The following is a 12,465-nucleotide window of genomic DNA, read 5'->3' as shown; positions in this document are numbered from 1 at the left end:
AACCCCAGGGACTGTGGGAAGCGGGGCTGGCACTGGCGGTCTGTGGGTTTGGCTTCAGCTCAGTCCAGGAGGAGAGATGTTTCCAGGCTGCCCACCTCATGGCACTGGGCCATCTGCCACAGGGGCAGAGTGCGCGGCCTGAGGGAGGCACAGCCAGCCTGTCCTCCGGAGGGCTCACCCCTTCTCCTTCAGATGTCTCTGAAGGACACGTGTTAGAGAAGATTTCCAAAGATTGTACTCTTTCCCACTGCCTGTCTTACTGCTGCCAGAAGGATAATATAGGCTCTGAGAAAAGGGCCAGGTGGATTAGTGGCTGGCAGACACCGTCAGCAAATAAAGCCACAGTTCATGTTTGCCTCTTTGGTTGTAGTCCAAAAGCTTCTTAGCAATTATTCTGAGAAATCTGTTCAGACCTCATTTTATCTTCCAGATAATGCTGAAATGGTTTATAGCAGGTAGCTATAAACCATTCACTTGCTTTATGCTAGATTTTAAAATATTCTCTATTTAATTTTTATTGATGTTTGTTTTCCAAGAGAGCGTGTTGGCCCATGGTGGAACTTTTCTTTGTATTGTAAAAAATGGACCCGGCAAATACTTAAGGATGTTTCATTTCACATAGAGAGTGGCCAGATTATGGGGATTTTAGGAAATTCTGGTAAGTTGTTCCAGAACCTTGGAAGAAATAATATTGGAGTTAATACTGGTTACTTTCATAGTGATATGAATGTGACTGAGATCTGTGTTTTAAATAATGAAATTGCAGCTGATTTTAACTTCTGCCTTGTAAAACTGTGGTGCTTGGTTTTCAGAGTTCAATCTTCTGTCATCTAACTAACAATTATAACTTCAGTAACAGATAAGGTTACTTCTAAAGTCAAACGTTCCATGCAAAGTGTGAATTTGTGTGAATTAAATGCTAACTTACATTTCCAGTTTCCTATTTTTCCTCTTAACTAGCTGCATATTCAGGACTATTACTTTAATGTTATTGAGAAAAAAAGCCTTACTTCTTTTCATATGTCTCCATTCAAATCAAGCTACTACTCTTGGAATCATAACATTCATCTCATCACATGATTAATTTCTTCTGTTTGAAAGGATCTGGGAAAACAACACTTCTGGATGCAATATCAGGAAGACTGATATATAAAGGCAACTTCTTTGGTGAAGTGTATGTGAATGGACGTCAGCTGAAGAAGGAACAGTTTAGAGATTGCTTCTCTTATGTACCACAGGTTGATTTCTACATTTATTTTTTGTGTACTGTGCTTCCTTTCATGTAAAGAAAGTTCCTCGTGTAATGGAGTAACGTAGTCTGACTGTGATTATACTAGTAAATTTGGGACAAATCAGTTTATATTAATTAAACTTGCATGAGGAGGGACAAGATATTAAATTACTACAGAACTAACTGCTTCTTTTTCTTCACTTTTTTTTTCAGAGTGACACTTTGTTAAGCTTTCTCACCGTACAAGAGTCTTTGACATACACAGCTTTGCTAACTCTTAAGAAATGCTCTAACAACTTCATCAAAAAGAAGGTCTGTATTTTATCGTCTTCCTCCAGAAAGGTAGACATGATGTCATGTAATGTTTTCACCAGCAGCACTTTCCATCCATGACTGTGTTTTATGTTTATGGTGTTTTGTAATTCTCATTCTGCACATGAGGAGAAATCCTCCTGTTGAGGAGTAGGACCCAGGCTCTCTGGTGCTCCCCACCTCTGCAAGGGGCTTGTGCTGACACCCCAGGGAATTACCATTATGCTGGGACAAAACCCTCCACCCAAAGCTGCAGCAGTTACTGCTGCAGGAGATGCTGATGTTGGTATTGAGGTCAGTTCCCCTTTCCCAGCTGGTAAGTCCAGTTCTCTGGGTTGTTTAGGGCCATGTGTGCTGGCAAGACTCATGGACAGCAGAAGTGATTTTGACACTATTCTGGCTCCTGTAGGACATCTCTCATCAACCAGAACAGCTCCAAAAAGCACTGGTCTACTAAGCCCCCTGCAAGCTATTTTCTTGATAAAATAGGTTTGTTTCAGATTTATTTAAAGGACTCTTTTGAAAGTAAAGATTGGATATTCCTGACCACAGGCTCTTGTTCTTTGTCTCTTCTCTTCACTGATCTTCCACTCAGTATTTTATACTTCCCCAGGATGGATATGCCTTTCTGCTCCCCAATTTTGTAAACCAGACTAGCACATTATGCTTCATACCTTGAACTCTAGTCCCACCTCTGAACTCTTCATCTCTTAATGTCAACTGAAGCAAAAATTTACTCATTTCAGAATACATGAAACTAAAATTTTAAAAGATAATTTAAATAATATATCAAAGATAATCAAATAGAAATGAGGCCATATACCTTCCAACTAGAATGGAGCAAGAAGGATATTGGCAAAGCTATATTTTAAAATTATGTCTTTTTCTTCCCTGCTTTTTACCATCGCACACAGGTATCTGAGTTGGACTGTGTTTAGTCTGTTAAAATTGTAATTATTTTTCAGGTAGATGCAGTCATGACTGAGCTGAGTCTCAGCCACATGGCTGACAAAATAATTGGAAGCCATAATATCGGAGGAATTTCTGGGGGTGAGAGGCGTCGGGTATCAGTTGCAGCCCAGCTATTACAAGATCCCAGTAAGTACCACTGCACGGATTTTTAAAATAAAGCTGTGTAACTTTGTGCTCCTACCACAGGCTTCCATAAACCACTTTAAAATACAAAAGCATTTGCATCCTGTAATTCAGCAAAAGCTACTGTTGTAATAACAGAAAAGGATAGAATAATAATGGTCTACCATTAATCTGTTAGCTGATCTTGGAAAGCAGACAATGAAAAAATCTTAGGGATTGAGCGTAGGTTTAGACTTGCATTTACCCATTTTAAGTCTTTCTCAGCTCTCTCTTCCCAAATTTTGGTTGTGGCCCATTAATTTATAGGTTTTGAGCACATTAGAGCCATATATATGCAAACACTGAGCCTTGCAGTGGAGTCCCTGCCATTGAACTATGTATGCATGAGCAACACGTATGTTCCAGAGCGAAAAAATTCCACTGAGTGAAAATGAAAGCAGAATGACTATAGAGGGATTATCCATGGGAAAAAATCACTGCAAATTTAGTCAATTTTGAGATCGTTTCTTGAATTTGCCAGAATCTTATGGAGTAAATGTACAGCAGGCATTTGTTGGATGCTGGAATTATTGTAGCAATGTAGATATGCTAGAACTGCATATCAGGCAGCAAGGAGCACTTAAATAGTGAAGTAAGATGCATCACTATTTCTTATGACCCCTGGGGAGTTCATTGGGTGTAGTTATTGCTCAGTAAGTCACTAAACTCTATAGTAAACACTATAGTAATTCTGTGTAGATAAACCTATAGTGAAAGTTTTTCTCCCTTCTTGTCCTGATCAAGGTTGGACTGCCCTCTTCTGTGCTGTGTCTCATCTATATAAAAATAATGGATTTGACTATAAGTTTTTCCCTTCCATGTGCAATAAAATAATGAAGAAATTGCAGTAATCCCCTCCAGCTCCCATCTAGGGAATTACAAATGCTGTATTTTAACAACTCTTGGTTTGTTCATGATCAATTCTGTGTGTATATATAGATTTAATTCAGATTATAACTTCTCTCTAATTTTTCAGTTATATTTACATTTACATACATGCTGAAATTTATCATTATTTTTCTTAGAAGCAGATGTATACATCAATTCTATTTTGGTAATTTTCAGATTTTACCTGAATTTAGAAAAAATTGATTATGCTTTGATCCTGCAGTAGTTTTTTATGTCCTCATTCCTGGTCATTGTAACTGAACCACTGGAACTAACTTAAACTGAAAGATCACATCATGGTGATCTATGCATACTCTGCTTTACGTGTGGAACTTCACATGTAAAGTAATTTCTATATTATTTGCTTCTTTTAAAGGCAGAAGCTGTAGGACTTTCTCCTCATTTACCTGAATTTTAAAGCTATTCCTTGTCATTTGACAGAGGTTATGCTACTTGATGAGCCAACGACAGGGCTGGACTGCCTGACTGCAAACCAGCTGGTCTTGCTTCTCTCAGAACTTGCACACAGAGACAGGATTGTGATTCTTACAATTCATCAGCCTCGCTCAGAACTCTTCAGGGTAAACGATATCTACTCACTATTGGCTTTTTTTTTTAATACCTAGGTTCTTTTCAGGACAGAAGTACAAGATCCAGTATAGTTGCCTCCATAGGGTCTCCTCCTTCCCCTCGCATAAATACAGGCTTGTCTTGAACTTTACAACTCTGGCCTTTGGCCAGTCACAGGGCACTTTGGGACACGTATTGCCCTGTGAAAACAGTATGGACACTAACTGTGTGCCTAACCTTTGTGTTATACAACGACCCAAATCAAAACCACTGGGAGAAGCCATGTCGAGGGATGTGGGTACACCTTGGTCGTGTGGTGGGGCTGGCCTGCCTTGCAGGGCTTGTGCTGTGGAGAGTATTTCTCCCTTCCCATCACTGTTTCTTGCTTTGCTCTTCTGACACATCCACCACCTCCATGTAAATGCAAGAAACCTCTTCCCTGGCTGACTGAATAGAAGTGGTTGTGGAGCCAGAGGGGAGCCACCGTGCTTTTCTGGACTGAAAGCAGTCCTGGTGCCTTGAGAACATGGATTGATCATAGCTGGTGGGAGCCTTGCCCTGGCAAATGTTCATCCAAAGAGCAGTGCCGTTGAAGCCCTTAAGCACTTCAGGATAATCTTGCCAACAATTTGGGGATTTTACAGACTGGGGCTATTAAGCGCCAAAGGAGGTCATCAGTAAGTGAAAGTGCATTAGAAGTGAAGTCATAAAGCCCCAGCACCTATTTCTGTTTGTGGATTACCTCTGTGTGCTGCTGTTGCTGACAGATTTGAGAAGCACTAGTTTTACGAGCTTAAAGATGTGTCATTTTACATAACTGCCGAAAGCAGTGAAAGAAAGGACAAACTTCCTTTGAGGGAAATATACTAAGGAAGTTTGAATGTGTCAAAATTATTTTTCCTGTCAAAGCATTTCTATTACCAAGACAGTAGCTGTACTCAAGAATTAATGCATTTCTCAGTACTTATTGATAATATATTAATTTGTCTCTGACAGTTATTTGACAAAATAGCCATCATGAGCTTTGGAGAAATGGTTTTCTGTGGGAATCCTATGGAAATGATCACATTTTTTAGTGACTGTGGCTATTCTTGTCCTGAACAGTCAAACCCTTTTGACTACTATGGTAAGTTTGTCTAAGTTGTTTTAGTAAAACAATTTGTTTTATTCACCAAATTAAAGTTTTTCCAGAGGTAGAAATGTGTTTGAATTCTTCCCCAACTCTGTAATTATGTTCAGCTCAAAGAGAGGGCTAGGCTGACTCCATAGAATGGCCAAGTTTGCACTAGGCCTGAAACACAGCAGAAAGGAGTAAACTACCAATAGAAAAGGAATCTCAACTTCCGAAACCTGTGGATTCCTGATGGCATCTCTCTATGGCTGTTCACTGGATGTTGGAAAAAGAGTTTGATCCCAAAACTGTGGGAAGTCCCATGCCCTTATGGACTCTGTGATGCCAAGCAATAGGAAACAGTTGTTGTGTGGAGGAAAGGATGTAGAATAAAAATGGGATGACTTGAGGCATCAGTTTCCAGGGATTCTGAGTTTGAGGTTTCCCAAAGTTTGGGGAGTTGCTAATACCAGGGTGAACTACTGGAACAGAGCATATGGATGCATCAGGAGTTGATGATAGCAAGCTGCTGGCATAAGCTGAAGAGTACTGTTTTACCAATTCAGGATGAAAAAAAGGGTCAGTATGAAACTTGGAAATGAGGCTTGGTTTTGCTGCAGGACATCCATGTGCTTGCTCCATACAGGTACACATTTGAAGAGAATGTGTACGTGTTCATGTTGTGTGCATTTATGTGTACACATATACATACATGTATATAACTCTCTTGCTAAAGCTTATTTCTGACAGTACCAGCTGAGCACTAACCAGGGAATTTGACCAATCCAAAAAGCTGCATTCAGAGGAGGCAGTGTTTTCCTGTTGTCTAGATGGCATCCTAAACTCAGTGAGAAGAGAGGATGGTTGTTGACATAAAGCTAAATGGGATGAAGCTGAAAATACTGATATGACAGTGAGGATAATTTTGCCTTCATGAATTTGAATAGTCTTGAAAAGCATAGATGATTTGAGATTTAGACCCACTTTTAAAAAAGCTTGGTGAAGAGAGTACTGCATTCTTCGAATGTCAACCTTTGAATGTGACAAGAAAGGGAAAAAATACAGTTTAGAGCAAAGAATCATCAGAATATTTAGTCTTTGGAAAATTGGTAGTTTATATTTTTTGTGCAATTTGATGTGAATGAAGGGACAGATTCTGATATCATTTATACCAGCAGAGGAAAATATATTCTATGTATTGAGTGTGGATTATATTATTGAGCTATCACATGTATTTATAAAAAAAATATTAATGCATGGTAGACAATAGCTATTTGGTCTAGTTAGTTGTCGGTGCTATAATTCTTTTAAAGTACACCTGGTTGCCATTTATTTCCTGTGTCACTTCCAGCAAGTCACACTGGCCAAATTTTAAAAAGTGTTTGTGTGTTTCAGATGTTCATATTTGCAAAAGTGAAGACTTCGTTTTGGATATGAATACCATTAAAGACAATTCTGATAAATTCCAGCTTTCAGAACACCAGGGAAATGTTAATAAGCTTAGTTCAGGTTCTGAGAACAGATCAAGAATCTTGGACAAGGTCTCCTTTTCTCTTGCTGAATTTGTATTTTCAAGTTGAACAAACATCGCAACACTGAAATCTAAGGATGAGAGAAACCTTAGGAATAAATAAACAATGAAGATATCTTACCAGATGTAGAAGAGTAATTTAAAATTCCGTAAGAACAAATATTCCTGAGAACAACAATCCAGTTTTTAAAACCTTAGCTAATTCATTACTATTAGGGAAAAGGCATTTTAGCACAATTGCTGAATCTGCATTTGTGAACATAGAACATAGAACATAGAACACAAAAAGTTCCCATCTGCCAGTGAAAGAATTACTGGTGTTAGGAAAATGTTTAGGTGGATTTACTCTGTGAAGTATCTACCTTTCCTAAGTTCTATGGCAGTCAGTAATATTTCCTTCGGCTTGGGCTGAGCCTGCTTGGGGAATTTTGCCTGCTGAACATCCTCTAACTTCATATTAAAAGACAAGCATGTCTGCAAAGGAGGTAGGTGAAGCCCAGCAATGCAGTTACAGCTTTGTGCTCTGCAGGGAGAAGGCTAAAGGTCTGATCAGCACACCACTCAGGCCTTGCATTTCCAGATCAAGGCCTTGAACTGCAGGGTCCTACAGAGGCCACAAAACACAGATTTGTTGTGGCTGCACAGTAATTCATTCATGCTGCACCTAACAGAAGGGAGGAGTAAAAGAAACCTTGAATACTTTCAATCAATCTTTTCTTCTTTGCAGATTTTAGGATGGAGGCAAAGATAAATTAGTTGCAAGGGGAGAGAGATAGGAAGGGAAAGTGATGTGTATATACAGTAAAAGCTTTGTAAATTTACAGTGGATCTGACATCTGTGGACACCCGAAGCAAGGAACGTGAACTTGAAACCTACAGTAGGGTTCAGGAAATTGTATCATCCTACAAAAACTCGGAGATTTTCAGCAAAGTACTGACAACCATTGAAAAAACAAAGTATATGAAAGACCTGCCACCCATACCACTTAAAAATAAAGACTCACCCAGTACCTTTTACAAAATATGGGTTCTTTTACGGTAAGACTTTTTTTCCCCTTTTTTTGAAGAAATTTTTTTCTTTTCTATTAATCTTTCAGGTCCCATCCACACTTCCCTCCCGCCCCATATATAAATGCACTTTCTTGGTTGTTTTCATCTCCCGCTATACTTGTCCCTGTCTTTTTTAATGTATTGACTTTTTGTGGGCACTGTCTGTATAACATTTTTTCAAAGCTAAATACCCTACCAACATGTGGTCAGTCGTAGCTAACAAGTATATTGTTGCTGTTTTGTTTCATTGTCAGGAGGACAACAAGGAACTTCTCCAGAGACAAGACAGGCATCATCATGCGTCTCCTCCAGAATCTGTTGTTTGGCTTGTTTATAGCCTTTTTCCTTCTTAGACTAAAGAATGACCTGGTAAAAGGAGCTGTGCAGGACCGCGTGGGGCTTGTCTACCAGTGCGTGAGTGCCCCGCCCTACACAGGGATGCTCAATGCTGTTGCCCTTTGTGAGTTTCTGTCCTGTGTTATGTGCAGCAGCAGGTATTGCTGCCACCATCTCATAAATAGGAAAGCATATTTTTTTGAAGATAGTAGTTGAAAGGATCTTTACGGTTTTAGGCAACGTCAGAGTTGATAGAGAAGCACAAAATTCAATGGAATTCAAAGGAATATGCCTTGGTCCCTGCCTCTCCCTTTTACAGCTGGCCTGTGCATGGAAGGTTTATTCTAAATTGCGCAAAAGACCTTAATTTGCCTGTGTGTAGCATTATAAAGACAGGACAAAGTCTTCGTCTAGTTAACATCCTAAGTGAGATCAAACCCAAACACATGGAAAGGATGGAAGTACAGAACTGCTTTGACAACAATTAACCATAATAGGGTTTATGAGCATTATGTGATGATTACGCTTTTTTAGAGGGTGTTTCTCTTACAACTGCCGTGCTGGGAGCAACAGTAGTTTCTATTTACAGCCCTAAAAATGGCTCTACTCATGTAGGGAACATACACTGCTGATTTCATCACGTTGAAATAGAGTACCTCGATGAATTATCCAGTGACGATGGAATTTCTCATGTCTTTAATTTGTATGTGGAAAAAAGATAAGGCTGTCCTGCACGCTGCCAAGTTAGGCCTCTTTCATTAGGTTTACCAATCATTAGGCTTTACAATATGAAGGGAGCACATTGACATTTATAGTGGGGAAAAAGTGATCAGAGTGGTTGAGGCTGAATGTTTCTGATGTATTCTCAAGCTTGTCTCTGTACAAGAAGAGCTAGCTTTGCTAGCAACAAGTCTTGCTCTTTCTATTTAATGGTAATTTAATTTATTTCTTGTATATTTAATCCAGTCACACCTTTACGTGCTATCAGCGACCAAGAAAGCAAAGATGGCTTGTATAAGAAGTGGCAAATGCTTTTAGCTTATATAGTACATTTCCTGCCCTTCAGTGTTATCAGCGTGGCAATTTTCAGCGTCTTTATATACTGGTAAGCACCTCTACCGTCTGTTGGATTGTCATTTTCTTTTTGTTACCAGTTTCAATTACCATGTCAGCAACAGGCCTCCTGGCATGGCTTCCTGCTATTGTCTCTCAGAATGATTACAGAGAAAACTTAAGGAAAAATGACACAAATTTAGCTCTGCTCTTTCAGGCAGAGTTAAAAACACTTTCAGAGTAAGTAAGTTACCAGTTCTCTAGGTAACTTGGAAAGTTTTAATGGACCTGGGACAGTTATCATTCTTGTGTCATAGTGAAAGCAGGAAGTGTCATTTTACATCACATTTAGAAAAATAGGAAATAAAAGGAAAAAAAAAAGAAGTGAGAAAGTCAACCATAGGTATGTGACAGTAACAAAACTTCATATTTCCTGGGATATATGCGGTTTAGCTGCAGCGTATGAAAGTGATAAAATCTGGATCCTTCTCTTACACCCTTCAGAAAAAGGCACCCTAGTGGATTTCTGATAAGTGGGAGCAAGTGTTTGATTATAAAGCTTCCCTTTTTTCCCCCTGGTACATTAATTTCATTGCATCATTGTGAAGTAGTATCGCCCTCAGAATGGGGTGATGAGATGGTTCATCTGCTTGTTGCCTTATCTGTCATATAGGTCTGCTCTTCACTTCTGTTCAGTCGATTTCTCACCTGTAACCGAATAGCGAAGTACTAAAGACCAATTTCTGCCTTCCAATATTTTTCTTTTCTAATTATGAAAGGAGAGAGGTCTAGTGCACTAAAGTTTGTTTTCCTGGGACAGTTGCAATCACATGGCAGTCTATAGTAAAATATATAAAAATGATGAGCAGGCCTTGTTTGAAAACATGGGAGCATGTTCTCTGATTAGCTGTTGGAAAATGTAAGTGGATAGACCCTTGTAAAGGAACTGAAGTGCAAGAGCTATTGTGCTGTAGCTGTGCATGCTAGTGCTCTTCCTCTGCTATAAGATGCCCTTAGGCAATTTGAAAACGGATGGAGTACAACTGCACCAAATCACTTGGACTACTGAATCAGAACTTCTGCACAGGGACCTAGTCTGCCATGGGAATTTTGCAATAGCTTTTTCCCCCCTTGTATATTAAAACTCAGGAAAAAAAAAAAAAAAGACTATTCTTATCTTCCTTCTGATCTGTAGTAGGTAGTGAGAGGAAGTGCTCACTCAGCATTTACCTAATCCTTTTCATTTGGGATCTCAATAACTGTCAGCTCCGAGAGGAAAAGACAAAAAGCCCTGAGAGGAAGATTTGTGCTCCTCCAGATGTGAGAACTTGCGTGTATGGATAGGTTTTTTTCATAGTTTGGTATTAATATTAAAGTTAACCACCTTTCCTTTTGTCCCCTTAGCTACCTGGGCTTTTATTTCTGCAAGCTGTCAGTGCTGCCTGCTTCAGGCAGGGCTCCCTGAGAAGTCTTTTTTTCACAAGCAAGCAGAAATTACTCTTCCTCCCACTGAGTGCTGTGCTAACCTTCTGTTTGTGACTGCTAGTAAGCTGGTGGCTGAGAAAACAGCCATTTAGGAAGCACCTTTTCAGGCTCAGTGACATGCTCACTCCTTAACAAACAGGAAATTCTTATGGGCAGAGACTTTGCCCTTGTGCTTTAGCGGCATCAAACACAACCAACAATAGATAGTGTGGTTCCAGTCAATGGATAATATTTGCAGATATTAGCCTCCACATATCTTTCATATATTGTGGTTATTTGGAAGCCATTGGTGATGTGTCAAAGTGATTTCACAGTGCTCTTAGACCTCTTAGGGCAAGCGGTTTCTCTGTGAAATTTTGACAGTTGTATCTGTGCAGGACTAAACTTTCCCGGATGGACTAACTTTTTGAGAGGCTTTAACAGCCTCTGGTATGTGTTCCTACAAGTCATTTCTCACAGAGTTTGTTTTTGTAGGGTCAGGCAATTGGTTCAGACAGACCCAACCTCTTACCTGATCAGACACAAGGCAGGTCTGGCCGAGATCGGATAGAGCCTCTTTTACAATCCAAGTGAATGTACTGTGTGTATGCAGATTTTCATAGCTAAAGATAACTCTGGGAAATGTTCTGACAGTTCACATCATGCTACTATTCTATTACTGTAATATTCTCTCTTTGAGCTGGCTTTTTTTATTCTCTCTTAGGCTTCTGTTCTATCCATACCGCAGATTTATTAGTCTGTATCTACATAGCTCTGTGTAAAGTATTAAAGCATCTCAGAGAAGGTGATACTTTTACGCTGGGACTTGGAAAGCTGTTTCTTCTGCATCAATCTGTGCTTAAAGGTTGCTAAATACCTGCTAGCTCATTAAGTGTTTAATAGTTGAAGAGTTCATCTATCTGTTTATAAGTTATTCTGGTGTTACGACAAACACTACAGGAAAGCCTGGGAGAAAATTAATACTTCTATTTTAAGACCGTATTCAAACATGGTGGATAAAAAAAAGTTACAGGGCCTTGCATTGAGCAACAGGAAAATAAAATTAAATGTGGAATTACTGCTTGTTAGCTAAGCAAAACATGCAGTCTGCACCTGGTGTAAGGCAATTTTGGTATGACATATTTTGGAAAAAGAGTATTATGTCACCGTGTAATAAAAGGTTTTGTCATCTGTCATTTACACTATAAGGCTGAATTGAGCTTACCAAGCAATTACTGGCCTTTTTTAACTTTTTAATCTTTAGTACAGATTGAGAGGACTCTTTCCCTTTGCTTAGACAGGGAAAAACTGGAAACAGCATGTTCTATTAAAGAGTGCAGAAGCATGGAGGAAATTGCAATTATACGAATTACATGGGTAGCAAATTAATTAGCCTTCCTTTTAATTGACTATATCTGTATTTACATTTGTATGCCCAGTATCAGAAGTGCAAAATCCCATCTGTTAATTATCTGCATAAAAATGCTCCTTAACTATGTGACTTACATGAATAACTCTCATTGCAAAGACTCTAAAAGGAGAAGGATGTTAATTTAAGGAATTGTAAAAGCCATGGTGGTTGTCTTGAAACAACATGAGGTTCTACAACAGTTAAGTCTTTGCATAACCCTCTTTAATCTAGTCGGAGGAAATCTAATATATCTGCACTTACATCAAAATATTAAGTGCATGTCCTTTATGTTAAGATTCCAGATAACAAATTAAGGGTTAAGGCATAAACTGTTCACTTAAGGAGCTGTAACTGCAAAAAAAAAACCAAAACAG

The 12,465-nt window shown here is 39.1% G+C and overlaps 1 protein-coding gene across 3 annotated transcripts in view; it reads left to right on the top strand.

Moving 5' to 3' along the window:
- Positions 1 to 12,465, top strand: part of ABCG5 (ATP binding cassette subfamily G member 5) — a 35,083-nt gene that overhangs the window by 413 nt on the left and 22,205 nt on the right. For 2 of the 3 annotated variants that reach the window (XM_032683567.1, XM_032683566.1), the window contains exons 2-10: positions 537 to 658; positions 1,102 to 1,238; positions 1,445 to 1,543; positions 2,509 to 2,641; positions 4,007 to 4,146; positions 5,132 to 5,261; positions 7,602 to 7,815; positions 8,082 to 8,287; positions 9,130 to 9,268. In XM_032683567.1, coding sequence (XP_032539458.1) covers positions 537 to 658; positions 1,102 to 1,238; positions 1,445 to 1,543; positions 2,509 to 2,641; positions 4,007 to 4,146; positions 5,132 to 5,261; positions 7,602 to 7,815; positions 8,082 to 8,287; positions 9,130 to 9,268 — 1,320 coding nt within the window. Of the gene's footprint in view, positions 1 to 196; positions 456 to 536; positions 659 to 1,101; positions 1,239 to 1,444; positions 1,544 to 2,508; positions 2,642 to 4,006; positions 4,147 to 5,131; positions 5,262 to 7,601; positions 7,816 to 8,081; positions 8,288 to 9,129; positions 9,269 to 12,465 lie in introns of those variants that run through there. The other variant, XM_032683568.1, reaches the window with a different exon arrangement.

The sequence above is a fragment of the Chiroxiphia lanceolata genome, chromosome 3, assembly GCF_009829145.1.
Source record: "Chiroxiphia lanceolata isolate bChiLan1 chromosome 3, bChiLan1.pri, whole genome shotgun sequence".
Lineage (NCBI taxonomy): Eukaryota > Metazoa > Chordata > Aves > Passeriformes > Pipridae > Chiroxiphia > Chiroxiphia lanceolata.
Note: the sequence above shows the minus strand (reverse complement) of the source record. Positions and strands in the feature narration are given on the sequence as shown.